Genomic DNA, 19758 nt, shown 5'->3' with positions numbered 1-19758 from the left:
GACCCAGCTTTTCCTCAATACCCAAATAGTAATCAGTCCACATGGACCCGCCCACTTCCTCTTAATGGAACGTTACTATGTCCTGCGCAGAATGTCCTGCTAAGAATGGTAACTTACCGTCACATCAGCTGAACATGTTGCCAGCAATTCATCATCAAATGGGGAGAAATCAAAATCAGTCACCAGATCTGTAAAGAGGGAAAAGGAACCAGTTTGTACTGGCATTGCACATCTCAACAAGACCATGTAAGGTACACTAACATAATGAAATGCGAGGCTGGATGAACACAGCAGGCCCAGCAGCATCTCAGAAGCACAAAAGCTGATGTTTCAGGCCTAGACCCTTCATCAGAGAGGGGGATGGGGTGAGGGTTCTGGAATAAATAGGGAGAGAGGGGGAGGTGGACCGAAGATGGAGAGAAAAGAAGATCGGTGGAGAGAGTATAGGTGGGGAGGTAGGGAGGGGATAGGCATTGGTGAGATGTAGAATATTGGCTCTTTGTTATTTTAACGTAAGACACAGGAGTGTCATTGCCATTGTCAGCATTTATTGCCCATCCCTAATTGCTCTTGAGAAGGTGCTGGTGAGCCACTGCCTAGAGCAACAGTCCATATCGGGTAGGTACACCCACTGGGTTGTTAGGAGGTGGATGTTGGATCATGGTTTTGGGGGTCCTTAGTGCGGAGGTGGGGTAATTTGTGTATCTGGGGCTAGGAGTCCAGTTGAGTCAGGTCTTGTGGGTTATTATTTTAGGGGAGGAGAGAGGTTGGGGAGTGGAGGGGTGCTGTTGTTGAATGGGTTGTGGGGGATGGTAAATAGTGGTTAGGCATTGGAGATGGGCATGGTGGTGGAGGAAGAGGAAAGAGATAAGTTAGTTAGGGAGAGAGGGGGAGGTGGACCGAAGATGGAGAGAAAAGAAGATAGATGGGGAGGTAGGGAGGGGATAGGTCAGTCCAGGGAAGACGGACAGGTCAAGCAGGTGGGATGAGGTTAGTAGGTAGGAGTTGGAGGTGCGGCTTGGAGTGGGAGGAAGGGATGGGTGAGAGGAAGAACAGGTTAGGGAGGCAGAGACAGGTTGGACTGGTTTTGGGATGCAGTGGGTGGAGGGGAAGAGCTGGGCTGGTTATGTGGTGCAGTGGGGGGAGGGGACGAACTGGGCTGGTTTTGGGATGCAGTGGGGGAAGGAGAGATTTTGAAGCTGGTGAAGTCCACATTGATACCATTGGGCTGCAGGGTTCCCAAGCGGAATACGAGTTGCTGTTCCTACAACCTTCGGGTGGCATCATTGTGGCACTGCAGGAGGCCCATGATGGACATGTCATCTAAAGAATGGGAGGGGGAGTGGAAATGGTTTGCGACTGGGAGGTGCATTTGTTTATTGCGAACCGAGCGGAGGTGTTCTGCAAAGCGGTCCCCAAGCCTCCGCTTGGTTTCCCCAATGTAGAGGAAGCCACACCGGGTACAGTGGATGCAGTATACCACATTGGCAGATGTGCAGGTGAACCTCTGCTTAATGTGGAAAGTCGTCTTGGGGCCAGGGATAAGGGTGAGGGACGAGGTGTGGGGGCAAGTGTAGCATTTCGTGCGGTTGCAGGGGAAGGTGCCGGGTGTGGTGGGGTTGGAGGGCAGTGTGGAGCGAACAAGGGAGTCACGGAGAGAGTGGTCTCTCCGGAAAGCAGACAGGGGTGGGGATGGAAAAATGTCTTGGGTGGTGGGGTCGGATTGAAGATGGCGGAAGTGTCGGAGGATGATACGTTGTATCTGGAGGTTGGCGGGGTGGCGTGTGAGAACGAGGGGGATCCTCTTTGGGCGGTTGTGGCGGGGGCGGGGTGTGAGGGATGTGTTACGGAAAATGCGGGAGACGCGGTCAAGGGCGTTCTCGACCACTGTGGGGGGAAAGTTGCGGTCCTTGAAGAACTTGGACATCTGGGATGTGCGGGAGTGGAATGCCTCATCGTGGGAGCAGATGCGGCAGAGGCGGAGGAATTGGGAATAGGGGATGGAATTTTTGCAGGAGGGTGGGTCGGAGGAGGTGTATTCTAGAATTCTAGACTGGTTTTGGGATGCAGTGGGTCCCAAAACCCAGTCCAACCTGTCTCTGCCTCCCTAACCTGTTCTTCCTCTCACCCATCCCTTCCTCCCACCCCAAGCCGCACCTCCATCTCCTACCTACTAACCTCATCCCACCTCCTTGACCTGTCCGTCTTCCCTGGACTGACCTATCCCCTCCCTACCTCCCCATCTATCTTCTTTTCTCTCCATCTTCGGTCCACCTCCCCCTCTCTCCCTAACTAACTTATCTCTTTCCTCTTCCTCCACCACCATGCCCATCTCCAATGCCTAACCACTATTTACCATCCCCCACAACCCATTCAACAACAGCACCCCTCCACTCCCCAACCTCTCTCCTCCCCTAAAATAATAACCCACAAGACCTGACTCAACTGGACTCCTAGCCCCAGATACACAAATTACCCCACCTCCGCACTAAGGACCCCCAAAACCATGATCCAACATCCACCTCCTAACAACCCAGTGGGTGTACCTACCCGATATGGACTGTTGCTCTAGGCAGTGGCTCACCAGCACCTTCTCAAGAGCAATTAGGGATGGGCAATAAATGCTGACAATGGCAATGACACTCCTGTGTCTTACGTTAAAATAACAAAGAGCCAATATTCTACATCTCACCAATGCCATCAGCGCAAAGCAGCTATTTTACCCTGGTTGGGGAACCTATAATAGAGACAGGGGTGCAAAGTCTCAGGATAAGGAATCAGCTGTTTAAGATGGAGATGAGAAGTGCTTTTACACATAGTGTTGCTGTTTTTTGGAATTCTTTGCTTAAGAATACCAATGGTTGTGGCGACAGATCAGAAAAGTAAAGCTGAGGTCAAAGATCATGTGTGATTTTCTGAATGCCTTTATAGACTTGAAGGACTGTATGGTCTACTCCTGCTCAATTAACCTAACTTAGAAACCTGTCAATTTCAAATTTAAAATAATTGAAGGGAGTAGGCCAGAGCATGCACATCTCTACCATAAAAATCTGGCATTAGGGGTTTAATGATGTCATTGAAACAATTGGTATTTATTGTAAAAACCCATCTGGTTCACTAATGGCAGGAAATCCTTAACTGTTCTGACCTACAGGTGACTCCAGACTAACAGCTCTGTGGTTGACTTTTAACTGCCCTCTGGGCAATTAGACATGGGCAATAAATATTGGTCTAGACAGTGACAACCACATCCCATGAATGAATTAAAAGAAAAGTAATTAACAATTGCCACAGCATCAACTAGTATTTGCAGAATAGCATTCCAGACTTTGACCACTTTTACCATGCAGAAGGATTTCTTCACATCACTCCTGAAAGTCTAAACATTAAAGCAAGGTCTTTGCTTCCTCGTCCTAGATGCAGTACCTATTCCAATCAGCAAAGTTTCTATTTTCTGTCCATATCCTTTCCTCTTAATACCTTGAAATCTTCAATCAAATCATTCCTTAGCTTTCCAAAATCTGAGATGTATCTCTAGTTTGTGCAATCTCTCTTACAATTTAACAGTTAGAGTGCAGGTCTAACATTCTAATTAATAGCAGTAGCAATCCTGAGGCCAATATATCTTTCGGAAGGTGTGGTGTCCAGAACTGTCCAGTGTTCTCCAGGTGTGGTATAATCAGGACTTTGTATAGCTGAAGCATGACTTCCACCGCATGTACCCTTCACCTCTTGATATAAAACGGTCAATATTCCATTAGACAGGAGTGGGAACTAAATGGCTGTTTGAAAATGAACAATGCTTAGAGTTAGAGAGAAGACAGGAGAATGGCACTTAGAGAGATAGTCATATGGAGAGACATGCAGACAAGATAGATTGAAAGGCCACCTCTGTGCAATTGCAATTGTGCTCAACATTTTACATTGTTTTCTGTAAAACAAACACTCCCAAATATCTTTGGGTCCTCGTTGTTTTGTTTTTCACCACTTAAAAAGTAGTCTCTTCTGTCTTTTTTTAGGTCCAAAGTGGGCAACTTCATATCACTTGGAAATCCACGTTCTCCTGTTTTGCCCAACTATAATACTCTGCTTCCATCTGCATTTCTTACAATGCCATAATTCTTTGCCGCATTGGAAAATATGGATATGTACGTAGGTTCCTATATCATCTTAAGTTGTTGACTCACACATTGAACTATTGAGGCCTGAACACAAATACCATTAGTTAAATTCCACCATTTAGAGTACTTATTCATTAACCCTATTCTCCCAGCTCCAGTCAAGCAACTTCCTGATCAGTTCAACAGTTTATCTTCAAATCCATAAGCATCAAATTTGAGCCATGTTTCCTTTAAGGAACTTTATCAAACATTTTCTGAAAAATGTCATATATGAATAATATGCATACACAATGCCCTGTCCACTGCTGTACTCATTACTTCAAAGCATTCATCAGATTAATCAAACATGACTATCCATTACAAACCTATACTAAATTTCCCATCAGATATTAAATTAACTAGGCTATTATTCCCTAGATTCTGCTGTCATTTTTTATTTAAGATTGAGAACAATCTTCCCATCTAAAAGCACGTATCACATCATATCAAAGTCAAAGCCTACACTTTACATCTCTCAATTACAGTTTTCTTCAGCAAACTGTTGTATTTAATTGATAGAGATCGGTCAGTACGGAATGGTTAACGGCTCCATTATTGTTCTATCCTACAATTATTAGGGTGATGTTAATACCATTCAATGTATGCTGCAAAAAAAAGAAGAATCCCCCATGGCCTTCAGGTGAAATGGTAAAGCCCCCACACTGTGAACAGAATGTCTGGGTTCAAATTCCACTTGCTGTGGAGGTAGGGCATAGCACGTCCAAATCGGTTGGTTAAAAATATCTACAAAGTATTTTGGCAGTCATGGTCAAGTGGTTAAGTCCATAGATTGTAATTATTTGGAGGTGCCCCATGCAAGTGCTACATGGTTCATAGAAAAGTGTTGAGGTCCCGACCTCTGGACTCTAAAGCCAAGGTTCAAGTCCCGCCCACCCAGGATGTGTATGTGTCATAATATGTTTGAATGGTTCCATTAAAAATTGTAGGTCTCCTGTAGCACAGTGCAAGTGCTCCTACCTCGGAATCAGAAGATCCGAGGCAATGGCTTATTACTATTGTCACTGAACTGTTAATCCAGAGACCAAAACAACATCTGGGTTTGAATGCCACCACGGCAGATGGTGGAATTTGAAGTCAATAAAAATATCTGGAATTAAGAATCTAGTGATAACCAGGAATCTGTTGCTGAATGTCAGAAAAAGCTATCTGGTTCACTAATGTCCTTCAGGGAAGAAAACTGCCATCCTTACCTGGTTCTGGAGTCACATGTAGGCCAGACCAGCAATATGGTTAACTCAACTGCTCTCTGGACAATTTGGGATGGGCAATAAGTGCTGCCTAAAAGTGATGCCCTAATCCCATGAATGAACAAAGAAAAAAAAATTGCACCTGTCCGAGATATGTTATAACATATGAACGAGTCAAAAGCATCTGTTAAACTTCAGAAGGTGCTGCTGATTATAGCTGTTAATCATCGAGGTATATTACATGCAGCTCAGTTTATGCTAGAAAGTACAAGTTCCCACAACAGAACCAGATTCAGCAGTCACAAAACACATTGCTTAGTATCAGGCTAATGTCTGAAAGTTATTGGAAACAGAATGGCCCATCACTAAAGTAGTGACAAGCACACAAATTGGCAGCAGAGGAGCAGTTCCCACTGAGCAAGTGTGGTTTTTCACACTCAATTCCTACTCACCAAACTGCACTTTAATGACCAGCAGTGTTAAGAGTACAGGTTCTCATAGCAAGGCCCTTAGCAGATTTCCTGCACTTACCTGTATGACAATGAAGCTCCGACACCCGTGGTTTATCTCCACTTCCAGTTTCCAGTGGCAGAATTCCTAGAGTCCCTCCTCCTGAATGAAACAACACAATGACTTTAGAATATAGCTTGCTCAGAAAGGCAGTGCATAATACTGACTCTCAGTATCTCATTGTAAGACTTTTAAAAAGTTATTGAGTTGTTGATGGGAGCTCACAGCAAACCAGATTACTACAACTCACGAATCAAACTTTCTATTTTCAATATTTCACTCCCTAGTGCTCAAGCACATTTTAGTCCTGCCCTCTGATTTGAGCAGAGAGTGAATCATTGCCATTTCAGTCGATTGTTGACCTTTGCCACACAGGGTAGTGGAGGTGAAAGTCCCTGATTGCGAACTGTAAATAACAAAGTGTGAAGCTGGATGAACACAGCAGGCCAAGCAGCATCTTAGGAGCACAAAAGCTGACATTTCGGGCCTGGACCCTTCATCAGAGAGGGGGATGGGGAGAGGGTTCTGAAATAAATAGGGAGAGAGGGGGAGGTGGACCGAAGATGGATAGAGGAGAAGATAGGTGGAGAGGAGAGTATAGGTGGGCAAGTAGGGAGAGGATAGGTCAGTCCAGGGAGGACGGACAGGTCAAGGAGGCGGGATGAGGTTAGTAGGTAGAAAATGGAGGTGCGGCTTGAGGTGGGAGAAGGGGATAGGTGAGAGGAAGAACAGGTTAGGGAGGCGGGGACGAGCTCGGCTGGTTTTGGGATGCAGTGGAGGGAGGGGAGATTTTGAAGCTTGTGACGTCTACACTGATTCCATTGGGCTGCAGGGTTCCCAAACGGAATATGAGTTGCTGTTCCTGCAACCTTTGGGTGGCATCATTATGGCACTGCAGGAGGCCCATGATGGACATGTCGTCTGAGGAATGGGAGGGGGAGTTAAAATGGTTCGCGACTGGGAGGTGCAGTTGTTTACTGCGAACCGAGTGGAGGTGTTCTGCAAAGCGGTCCCCAAGCCTCTGCTTGATTTCCCCAATGTAGAGGGAGCCACAACGGGTACAGTGGATGCAGTATACCACATTGGCAGATGTGCAGGTGAACATCTGCTTAATATGGAAATTCATCTTGGGGCCTGGGATGGGGGTGAGGGAGGTGGTGTGGGGGCAAGTGTAGCATTTCCTGCGGTTGCAGTGGAAGGTCAACTCATACAGCAACTCATATTCCGCTTGGGAACCGGGCAGCCCAATGAAATCAATGAAGACTTCACAAGTTTCAAAATCTCCCCTCCCCCACACTGCATCCCAAAACCAGCCCAGCTCATACCCGCCTCCCTAACCTGTTCTTCCTCTCACCTATCCCCTCCTCCCACCTCAAGCCGCACCTCCATTTCCTACCATTTTCCTTCCTTTCTTGCACAATCATGTGGTTATCCACAGATCTTGTAAACACCACTTTCACCACCACCCCTTAAGTTCATGGCCTGATTCTAATTTTAAGGTGACAGATTATGAGTAAGGAGCATACGATACTGTGTTGCCGCCAACTTCAAGCCCTGCAGGCATCAGGTGACTCCATCTTAGAGAAGGCACACAGGGTATTTTGCTCAGAGTGCTGGGTCCCTTTGGCCAATTGGACAGGTGATGTGCTGTAGTTGTTAAATATAGGAATTCATAGACACAAGGATAATCAGGGCAAACAGGTATGCAGTATTGTTTGTAGCCCCAATAGCATCAGCTCGAGTTTGAGCTAGGATTGAATTACCAGTAGTGTGACACCAGGGAAAGAGAAAAAGCTACCTGGACATTTTATTCAGTCAGTATAGTAAGAGAGGTTGGCACTCTTCTATACAGCAAAGTTCTAGAGTCCAGAAGGCTAAACCTGAAAGTACCATAGTTTGGGACATCTGTTCTGAACTGAAGACAAATTTACACTGGGTGAGGAAGCGTTCAGTCATCATGGTCCATGGAGGTACCATTAACGTGAGTAGATCAAGGAAAAAAAGCTAGGCATCAAATGAAGCAGAACTGCAAAAATAATAATCACTGGATTACAACCTCAGCTATGTGCAAATTGGCATAAGGCAAATAGCAGTGATGAAACTAAAGTATGACTCAAAGACTGGCAAGGAGGATGCGATTTCAAGCTCGTTGGGCACTGCTACTAGTACTTAGAAAAGTAGGGGCTTTACGGTTGGGATAGTCTACATCCAAGCAGTGCCGGGTCCACTGTTCTAACAAGCTACATAAAGAGGGTTTTAAACTCAATACTGGAGGGGCAAGATTGAGACTTAAATGCTGAAGAGTATATAATAGTTAAAAAAAAAGACAGGTAACTAGGAACAGGTAGAGAGGTGGCCCTGCAAATTAATGGTGGTGTTAGGTCATCCTCTCTGTTGTGCTACTTTCAGGCCAACAGGATATGGCAATGGTTTAGATACAGACGAAAAATTACAAAAGGTAAGTCTTCATGAGTGGAAGTGATGTTCAGGTCCCTGATAGTAACCACATGGTAGGATACAGCATAAAAAGGAAGAAAAAATAGGCGCTTATTAGAGGGTTATGTCAATAACTATGGAGGATCTTAAGTTAGATATAGGGTAGAAATATCAAATTGAGAAATAATGGCCTGGATGAATATTTTTGAGATTGTGCTGTCATAAAGAAACTTCTGCAGGCCAAACAGAAAGCAGACTGTGCTAGATCTGGTATTGTGAAGCAAGACAGGATTAATAAATTACCCCACACTGAAATTATTACTCGGAAGAAGCGATCAGAATGCATTTGAAATTCACATTCAGTTTGAAGGACAGAAGAGTTAGTCCAAGACTAAAGACAACACAGTGCAAAGCTGGAGGAACACAGCAGGCCAGGCAGCAGAGGAGCAGGAAAGTTGACATTTCAGGTCAGGATCCTTCTTCAGAAATGGGGAGGGGTAAGGGTGCTGGGAAATAAATAGAGAGGAGGGGGGTTGGGGTTGGGGTTGGAGAAGATAACTGAGATGGTAAAGGTGAATGTAGAAGGGTGTGGTGGGGATTGGTCGGTGGGAAGAGTGGAGCAGACAGGTGGGAGAGATGGACAGGTTGTGTCAGGTCAGGAGGCAGGAAGGAGGATGGGTACAGCTGAGGAAAGGTAGGGGAGGTGGCGATTGGTCAGTGGGATAGAAGACGGACAGATTAAATCTGGTCAAGGTGGGGATGAGACAGAGGCTTAGACATGGGGTGAGGCCAGGAGTGGGGAGATTTTAAAACTGGTGAATTCCACGTTTAGGCGTCCGGTGAGGCGGAATATGAGGTGTTGCTCCTCCAGTTTGTGGGTGGTATCATTGTGGCACTGGAGGCGGCCCAGGATGGACATGTCACCCAGGAAGTGGGAGGAGAGTTAAAATGGTTGGCGACTGGACGGTGTTGTCATTTGGTGCATACAGAGAACACATGCTCTACAAAATACTCCCCAAGTCTACATTTGGTCTCACCGATGTACAGCAGGCCACATCAGGAGCAACAGATACAGTAGACCAGGTTGGAGGATGTACAGGTGAACCTCTGCTGGATATGAAAGGTTTGCATTGGACCTTGAATGGAAACGAGGGGGGAGATGTGGGGCAAGTGTAGCACTTCCTGCGGTTGCAGGGAAAGGTGCCGGATGTGGTGGGGTTAATGGGGAGTGTGGAGCAGACGAGGGAGTCTTGGAGTGAGGGGTCCCTAGGAGAGGCAAATAAGAGTAGGGAGGGAAATATCTCTTTGGTAATGGGGTTTGACTCTAGGTGGCAGAGAATGATATGCTGAATGCGGAGGTAGGTAGGTGATAATGACAGGACCAGGGAAATGCATGAGATGCGGTTGAGGTCAATTTTGATCATGGTGGTGGGTGGGGATGGTTAATCATGAAGCGGAACATTCCATCTTGGGAGCAGGTGCGGCAAGGCAGAGGAATTGGGAGTATGGGATCGCATTCTTGCAGGAGGCTGGTTGGAAAGAGTAGTCCAGGTAGCTACGGGAGTCGGGGAGGGCTTGAAATAGATATCGCTGTTGAGGTGGTTACCAGAGATGGAGACATACAAGTCCAGGAAAGGAAGGGAGGTATCAGAGATGATCCAGGTGAATTTGAGGTTGGGGTGAAACGTGTTAGTAAAGTTGAGGCAGCGCCAATACAGCCATCAATGTAGTGGAGGAAGAGGTAGGGGATGGCACTAGTGTAACAGCAGAAAAGGGACTGTTCCCTGTATCCAACTAAGAAGCAGGCACAGCTTGGACCTGTGGCCACTCCCTTAGTCTATTGGAAGTGGAAGCAAAGGAGAAGTTGTTCAGGGTAAGGACAAGTTCTGTTAAGCAGATGAGGGGATCAGTGGAGAATAACTGGTTGGGCTTGCAGGAAAAGAAGTGGAGGGCTTTTAGGTCACCTGCTTGGGGGATACAAGCGTAGAGGGATTGGATGTCCACAGTGAAGATGAGGTGTTGGGTCCAGGGAATTGAAGTCTTTGGTGGGGGGGTGGGGGGTGCGGTTTGGGAAACAGTGAGGCTGGAAGTGGTGGGTGCGAGATCACCTGAGTGATGAGGTTATGAATGATCTGAGAGACAATGGCTTGGTGGTCAGGGGTCCAGTCCTTATTAAAGGGGCCGCAGAAGGAGGTCTCAGAGAGTTGGTAATTGGCACATCGCCAAGGCCAGGTAAAGGTCAGTGTGCCATACCACTACCATGCCCGCATCCCCCACCCCCACAATCTGTGCGTTTGATAGCAAGGTATATTCATATGTTTGTGTTGGGAGGGCTTCACATACTGAAGTCGCTGTAGTCTGTTTCTTGGTCTTACCTGGGCTGTGTGCATTGAAGGCGATGAAGGCACAACTTGATTTGATATGATTCCCATAGGAGGCAGCAGAGTTTGATTTAACGTCATTGATCCAGTCCTGCAAGGGCAAAAAAAATAAGATTTACAGCACTATGCCTGAAAGCTACCTATTCTAATCATTCTCTCCAAAAGCAGTAATATTTCCCAACTTGGCCTCATGACCAGGAGTATATGCACCTGTTCTGCAAATATTCCTTCTCCCTATGTCACTGCTACCATTGTGGTCTTTCTTTCCATATCATACCAGACTGTCATATTAATGATAATGGTTTAAAAATCAAAGGCTCATCAGGGATTGATTAACTCAGTAGATACATTTATTTTAAACAATACAACATATTACCTAGCAGACAGTACAGCAAGCCAACTGATTTCTGTAATGCTTAGAGCTTGAAGGTGCAAAGCAGTCTAACTTCCAGGCAAAGTATACACATAATACAAGTCCTGAAAAGTGAACTTTTTAAACACAAGATGCAAACACACAGCATTCTCTTCCTTCCAAAAAGCAAGCTCAACTATTTACAATAGAAATCCAGCCTGAATCTCTATAACACAATTAATATGCTGATACATCCAGATCTCATGATGGTGACTTTAGAATTTTTTTAAGAATTCAGGAGGATAACACCATGGCACTTGGCACTGTGTCATTATTAGCCAATAATGCGTGGTCATTAGTTTCCTTAATTTAGATTTTTTCGAACTTCTGCAAAAACTGTGAACTGACATTGATGTTTCCCATAAAATGGAGCACATGAAAAGTGTTCATTTGTCTTTGCCTCTCCGTGTATATAGTCAGATTCAGTTCAATCACTTCATGTATACATCATTAGCGGAATGGTTGGTCTTCGCTGCAGCTTGAAGATATTTCTTGCACGCGATCTATTCGGGCTGGTGCGCTACTCTTTGTAGCCTTTCCTCTTGTATACTATTTATACCACTGGTTTTACTATCTCACACCTTGCAAAATCGATTGAAATCTGGATATTACCTTTGTGCATGATCATAGAATGATCACACTTGCATGTCTCTTGCTCTATTTGGGTGTTCTCATGACTGTGTCAGCTGTGTAGTTTGTACTTAGGGTATGAAAGCTGCTTCAACCTGCAAGTATCACTTCATACTTGCCTCCATGCTGGTTTAACTCAAACACTACATGTCTCTGAACCATCAAGTGGGTGGATGCAATCACTAACACAACAGTTATGTATGCTAGCTCCTCAGCTGAAAAACCATAAGCCCTTTTCTCTGCATTAGCTCAGAGGCTGATAAATTCTGTAGGTTTCAATGTGAATTAGATCAATTCCAGTCAATGAATATGGAACTTTAATCTGACTCCAATTTCATCTTCTAATGTGACCTCTCATTTGGAAATCTTTTAGCTCTTCAACCATTAATCCCAATGTTACAAGTCTGTGTTGACCTTCGTTCCCAACTGCTAAGCAAAACTTAATAGCTTGCTTTACTGCATCACATACTCCCAATTGACAAAACATGGTCCTGAAGACTGTAAACATTTTAATTCCAGTTCATTGCTTAGCGTTCATATTTAAACACAGGAATTTTGTGGACATCTTGACAGAATCCCTTCGATCCACCCTTGCCTGCTATTGATATAGCAGGCAATCTGATCACTTGCCTTTCTCTAGTGAGTTAAACTGGCATCTTAGTATACTATCTGCTTAGAGCAAGCTGTATTTTACTGATGCTATATCAAATGAAGACATTGAGCAATGCCTCATATACTTCAGCACAATTTAACACTGTTGATCATGCGTTTCACTGGTAGACAAACTTTGCTATCAAGTACGATAGGCCTCATCAAAATTGTTTTCCAATGTTGTTCACCATTCTATGATCATTGTCTAATAATCACTTATCAGGGATAACTCAGAATCCCTACAGCAAGAAAGCAGGCCATTTGACCCATCGAGTCCACACCAACCTTCTGAAGAACATCCTACCAAACTCATTCCCCCACTCTATCTCTGTAACCCTGCATTTCCCATCCCATGGGTTAGTACTTACAATTGTTAAACAATTATGATGCAGACTTTTTAGTAAACCAACTGACTGCTTGGTCTGTACAGCTAAAACCTATAATAGACTGACTGCCAATCAGAGTTATAACATAGTATACACATGGCACATGGCACATGGAATCCTTAAAAGTTAACTCTCAAACAAAAGGCACATACAAACAGCACAGAGACTGTCTCCCATCACAAGATTTCTCTCCATATCATCCAAGTGTTAGACTCTTTTCCCTTCAGATTTTTAGTCAAATGTTTGTCCTCTAAAGGAACGGCCTGAACACCAGATAGCTGAAAACATCATTTTCCCTAGCAGCCCAAATAATTTCTTGGGTCCTTGATCTAGATTCCTAAAGTTCACTTAATACATTACCTCCTGAAAAGGTGGATGGGTGATTCTATTAGATAATGATGGCATTAGTACAATGGAAGGATAACCAAAGTTCAGGAAAGTAAAGTGTGGAAACACTTTAGGTAGGAGATGAGAAACGATAAACATAAGTCATCATCACTTGTGAGAGTGGCATACAGGGCCCTAACAGTAACCACAGGGGTGGAACATAAAGGAAATAATGGGAGCTTGTCAGGTGGCCATATTGATAATCATAGGAGACTTTAATCTACGTATCAACTGGAGAAGTCAAATAGGCAATGCCAGCTTAGATGAGGAGTTCATAGATATTTTCAGAATAGTTGTTTTGAACAACAGTTTGTAGAACCACACAAAAACAGAAAAACTCAGCAAGTCTCACAGTATCTATGGAGAAAAAACAGTTAACATTTGGAGTTTGGTATTTAGGTGGACAGGCAGGTAGCAGACAAAGGGACTGTTTATAGCAAGCCTGGGAAATACAGAAACAAGATAGGTGATAATAGGGCTATGCATAATTGAAAATAGCTTGGTTTAAATGAAAGCAACCTCTCTCATGACAGGAGTTGGAGTCGGGGGTGGTTAATAGACACAGACGGTGACGTTTACGCTCTAAAATTTTTTAAACTCAATGTTGAGTCCTGAAGGCTACAAGGTCTTGACTGTGGGATGAGGTGTCATTTTTCCAGCTTGCACGGAGCTTCACTGGAGCACCTGAGCAGGCCTACGACAGCAATGCTGATGTGGGAGGACAGTTTTGTGTCAGAGTGACAGGCAACTGGAAACTGTCATTTTTACAGACAGAACGTAGGTGTTCTGCAAAGCAGTAGCTCAGTCTGACAGTCATCATCCCAACGTAGAGGAAACTACAAATGTGATCTCTCTCCTCTAAGACCAAAGCATAAAAAACTTAATAAAGGCAATTATTAGGACATGAAACCAGAGCTCACTGAACAGAACTGGAAAATATGATTAATAGATGGGTCAACAGAAATGTAATAGCAGGTATTTAAGGAAATACTTCAAAAAAACACTGAATAAATTAGTCCAATAACTAAGAAAATTTCCAAGACACAGATGCATCGTCCATGGTGAACTAGAAAAATCAAAAGGACAAACATTTGGAGGGGTCGTGTGATGCAGCAGTAATGTCTCTACCTGTGGAGATTTGGGTTTAATCCCAGCCGCTCCAAACACACTATTTGTGTAAAGTCAGGTGGCAAATCAGAAGAATGGACAGAATATCAAAAAGACTAAAGAACGATTAAACAATGAGAGAAAAATTACAGTACAACAGAAGGCTAGCCAGAAATATAAAAACAGAAAGCAAGAATTCCTATAGATAATTTACAAATAAAAATTAAGAAAGTGAGCCTGAAGAATTAACAATGGAAAACAGAGATGACAAATGAAATAGACAGGTACTTTGGGAGAGTCTTGACTATGGAGGGTACAACGAACATGCCAAAAGCAGCAATAAATCATAACTTTGGAAGGGAGGTAGGAACTCAAATGAATTACAGTTAACTGGGGAACTGATGCAAAGTAAATTGCTGGAACTGCAAACTGACAAGTGCCCAGGGCTCAACAGACTTCATCCTAAGGTCTTAAAAGAAGTAACTAGTGAGATAGTTGAGGCATTGCTTTTGATTTTCCAAAATTTCTTTGATTTGGGGAAGGTCCCATTAGATTGGAAGTTAGCAAAAAATTCCTTTATTCAGCAAAGGAAAACAGAAAGCTATAAACTACAGGCCAGTTAGCTTAATATTTGTCATAAGGAAAATGTTACAAGCCATTATTAAAAAAGGTTATAGCAGAGTACTCAGAAAATTACAAGGTAATCAGACAGTCAACACAGTTTCGTGAAACAGAAGTCATGTTTTACCGATGGATTGAAGTTTGAAGGATGTAATGTTTTGTGGATAAAACGGAACTAGTGGATTCACTGTACGTAGATTTCCATAAGCATTTCATAAAGTGCCATGTTAAATGTTATTGGAGATAAGAAAAGCTTACGATGTAGGGGTATCAAGCATATTGGCATAAATAGAGGATTAGATGGCTAACAGGAAGCACAATAGGCATAAATGAGTCTTCTAAACGAAACTGATATGTAACAAGTGTGTCACAGGTACCAGTGAAGGAACCTCACTGTTTATAATTTATTTCACTACTTGGATGAAGGAACAAGTGATATAGTTGCCAAACGTGGCAATGACACAAAAATAGGTAAGAAAATAAACTACAATCAGGACTTTAAAAAGCTAAAAAGGGACATCAGAGATAACGGGAACTGCAGATGCTGGAGAATCCAAGACAATAAGTGTAGAGTTGGATGAACACAGCAGGCCAAGCAGCATCTTAGGAGCACAAAAGCTGATGTTTTGGGCCTAGACCCTTCATCTGAAGGGTCTAGGCCCGAAATGTCAGCTTTGAGCTCCTGAGATGCTGCTTGGCCTGATGTTTACAAAGGGATATCGATAGGTTAAGCAAGAGGGCCAAAGACTGGCGATTGCAATATAGTCTGGAAAAATGTGTAATTGCTCATTGTGAACAATTACAAGGAGAGATTGCAGAGCCCTGAGAGCAACGGGATCTGGTTATTCTTGTGACTTGGCCTTGGCAAGGTAGATGTGGACAGGGTATTCCATCTTAAGAATCTAGAATTAGAGTCATTGCTTAAAAGTAAATGGGTACCTATTGAAAACAGAATGTGCTTTTTCTCTCACACCATCACAAGACTTTGAAACACTTGTCCCAAAAAGATGGTGGACGTAGAGTCTTTGAAATTTTCTTTAAGGCAGAATTGGATAGATTGTTAGGTAGTAATAGGTAAAAGGTTACCAGCATAGGCAGGAACGTAGATGACGTTAGAATCAGATTAGCCATAATCGTATTAAATCACTGAGCAGACTAGAAACTGAGTGGCTTACACCTGCTCCTTGTTAGAGACTAAGATGCATGTAAAGAATGGAGATATTGAGAGACAGACTTGCCTTTGTATAGTCTCTTTCTAGACACAAGCACCTTGCTGACAACAAAACATATGTTTGAAGCTTTATCAGCTCCTCCAAAAGCCATTACATACTCCTCCATACTGTACCAAAAGATCATGAGCTCAAGTCTCCAGCATGGGATTTGAAACCGTACTATTTTGACTCAGGAAGTATAAGTGTCACCATGAAGCCAAAACTGACAGAGGGATGGCCAACAACTAAAATTGACCAGATCCACCTTGTTGATTGAGAACAATCCAAACTCTTGATACCAAGCAAACGCAAATAACTTAAAAAGATAGAAATTTCTCATTTGTAATAGAATATCAAAAGATTTGACATTTTAAGACTTTTACTATACTACCTAAAATCAACATTGATGAAACATTACTTGGTAGGTAAACTACAGAATAAACATTCCCTATTAATTTAAAACAAAAGCCACTTGTCACTCTTGGTTTGAGGTTCCAAGCTCCTCCTGGCCATAACACAACTACTTTTATCTGCCCAAGCAGGGTGAAGCATCCAGTGCTCCTTTAAACAAAAAAAACTTGATTATGGTTAGAAAAATGAATGAAGTGGATTCACTAACTTATAAGTCATGTGACAAAGTAACACTGATTATGCCAGCATTTGTCACCCATTCCCAATTGCCCTTCAGAGCAAATAGCAAACCGAATATTTGAATCACTTTGGTCTAGTGCTGTTAGGGAGTTCCAGAGAATGAACCCAGCAGCAGCAAAGGATCTACAATATAATTGCACTACAGTAACACGAATAGTACAGAGATGGATGGTAACTTGTGCATGATGTTGTTTCCATGCATCTGTTATCCTGGTAGTCGTAGGTAGGAGGTTTGGAATGTGCCAAAAAAGGGCCATTAAGTTGCTACAGTGCATCTTATTAATACGTGCAGTGGTGGGAAGAGTGAATGCTTGAGGTGATGTATTTGGTACCAACTGAGGAGACATCTTTGTCCCGGATGACATGGAGCTTTGAGTGCTGTTAGAACTACATCTATTCAGACAAGTGGAGAATATTCCATTATACTCCTGAATTGTGCCTTGTAGAGGGTAGATAGGTTTTGGGTAGTCAGGAAGTCATTACTCATTGCAGAAGTCCCACCCTCTGACCTGTTTTTGTAATCACAATATTTGAACAACTGGTTAATTCTATTCAGTTTCTTATGACTGGTAACCTCAGGGATCTCAAAAGTGGTGGATTCAACGATGGTAATGCCATCGAATGCCTTATGGGCATGATTAGATCCTCACTTGTTTAGATAATAATTCCCAGGTATTTGTGCACCATGGACGTTACTTGCCCAGCCTGAAAAATATCCAGGCCATGCTGCAGATAGGCATATGTTGTGCCAGTACCTCAGAAGTTACAAATACATATTGCAAATAACCCCAATTCTGACATTATGAGGGGGGAAAGGTCGTTGATGGAGAGTACACTGTATCTTTGCTTCATCCAGTTGGTGTTCAACATGGATACTATTCCAACAGTTGGGTAGTAGCAAGTTTCCTTACTCACATTTGACCTAACGCTTCAAGGGCCTGAAGTTAACATTGAGGACTTTCAGGGCAACTTCCTCCTCACTGTATATCACTGAACAATCACTTTTGTGGGTCTGTTGCATCAGCGGAACAGGACAGAAAGGAATGATGATGACAGTATCAGGGATATTGGCTGCATGGAATGATTCAGCATGACCGAGTATGAGATCAAGAGGCTGATCAAAAAACACAGTCTGTACAGCAGCTCTCCCAACTTTTATGAAACTCAAAAGCAGGACTTTGAAGAGCTGCCATTTGAGTTTTCAGTTTCTATGTCAATATCTGATGGTGCTTCCAAATGAGTTTGTCTTTGACTGCACTGTGATAGTTTAAAACAACTGAGTGGTATACTAGTGATAATGGGAACTGCAGATGCTGGAGAATCCAAGATAATGAAATGTGAGGGTGGATGAACACGGCAGGCCCAGCAGCATCTCAGGAGCACAAAAGCTGACGTTTCGGGCCTAGAACCTTCATCAGAGAGGGGGATGGGGCGAGGGTTCTGGAATAAATAGGGAGAGAGGGGGAGGCGGACCGAAGATGGAGAGAAAAGAAGATAGGTGGAGAGGACAGTATAGTTGGGGAGGTAGGGAGGGGATAGGTCAGTCCAGGCAAGACGGACAAGTCAAGGAGGTGGGATGAGGTTAGTAGCTAGGAGATGGAGGTGCGGCTTGGGGTGGGAGGAAGGGATGGGTGAGAGGAAGAACAGGTTAGGGAGGCAGAGACAGGTTGGACTGGTTCTGGGGGGGGTCCCAAAACCAGTCCAACCTGTCTCTGCCTCCCTAACCTGTCCTTCCTCTCAGCCATCCCTTCCTCCCACCCCAAGCCGCACCTCCATCTCAAACCTACTAACCTCATCCCACCTCCTTGACCTGTCCGTCTTCCCTGGACTGACCTATCCCCTCCCTACCTCCCCAACTATACTCTCCTCTCCACCTATCTTCTTTTCTCTCCATCTTCGGTCCGCCTCCCCCCTCTCCCTATTTATTCCAGAACCCTCGCCCCATCCCCCTCTCTGATGAAGGGTCTAGGCCCGAAACGTCAGCTTTTGTGCTCCTGAGATGCTGCTGGGCCTGCCGTGTTCATCCAGCCTCACATTTCATTATATTGAGTGGTATACTACCCTGTTCCAGGGATGATTTAAGGGTCAACTAGAGTGCAAGCAGCAAGGTACCATCTGGTAATTCTTTGGTCTTTAACCCTCTATTTAACTCCTTTCTTTGGTCCCAAAATTGGTCTTCACAACATGCTGCTTGGCAATTAATGCAAAAACACTGCCTATTCCCTCTGCCTGGCCGAGCAGCATCAACCATGGGTCTTCTCCCCCAAATCTCTCCAACTGACTGATTTCAACATGCTGCACACAGAAAGGAGAGCTGCCTCCTCCTTTCTATCAAGATGCTAAAGCTTGCGCATCACTTTCAAAACATTTAACCTGCACCTTTGACCCTATGGCAACAGATCTCAAGTATGACTCTGGACAGATTTAGTTTGAGGTCACATGCCCTTTTTCAAGCTATCCTATTTCACTTTGAATTCAAGGGAGCCAGTTCAAAGCACACCTGTCTGGCAAAATTCTGCACTTGAGACAATTACAGAACAACAAGTTTCAAAGATCGATTGCTGACTGAGCAATCTTGCTTGTAAATAGATAGTTGTAAGAAAATGTTATCATTTCATTCTCACCCAAAGTCCCCAGGTGAAAAATTATTCATTTCCAGATCTACTGCAAGACTTGAACCCACTGATTGCAACTGATCCTTTTGAGTTTATGCCTGGAGGGATGTGAATGATAAAGGTGTCCTGCGCTTCCTATGCAAGGCACCATGTATATGACACCTTTAAAAGGTACTTTACCAACAAGTCATAAAACGAAGACAAAGAACAAAACTAAAAACCAATACCAATTTAGAAATTCCCTGCAGTAGACTGACAGATAAAATACTGACTCTTTATTAATGTAAATGCAAATTGCTGAATAGGAAGGCTACAATGGAATTAGCCAAATCATGTACTTGAAAACACACGATTGGACCAGTTCCAGTTCAATGTCACAGCCATTGTTTAAT

The 19758-nt window shown here is 43.7% G+C and overlaps 1 protein-coding gene across 1 annotated transcript in view; it reads right to left on the bottom strand.

Moving 5' to 3' along the window:
• coro7 (coronin 7) overlaps positions 1-19758 on the bottom strand; it is a 146127-nt gene that overhangs the window by 121425 nt on the left and 4944 nt on the right. Inside the window, exons 2-4 of the mRNA XM_048552707.2 lie at positions 10690-10786; positions 5900-5980; positions 118-188 (exon numbers count right to left, since the gene is read on the bottom strand). Coding sequence (XP_048408664.1) covers positions 118-188; positions 5900-5980; positions 10690-10786 — 249 coding nt within the window. The remainder of the gene's footprint in view (positions 1-117; positions 189-5899; positions 5981-10689; positions 10787-19758) is intronic.

Source organism: Stegostoma tigrinum, chromosome 23 (assembly GCF_030684315.1).
Source record: "Stegostoma tigrinum isolate sSteTig4 chromosome 23, sSteTig4.hap1, whole genome shotgun sequence".
Classification (NCBI taxonomy): domain Eukaryota; kingdom Metazoa; phylum Chordata; class Chondrichthyes; order Orectolobiformes; family Stegostomatidae; genus Stegostoma; species Stegostoma tigrinum.
This window is presented reverse-complemented; position numbering and strand designations above follow the sequence as displayed.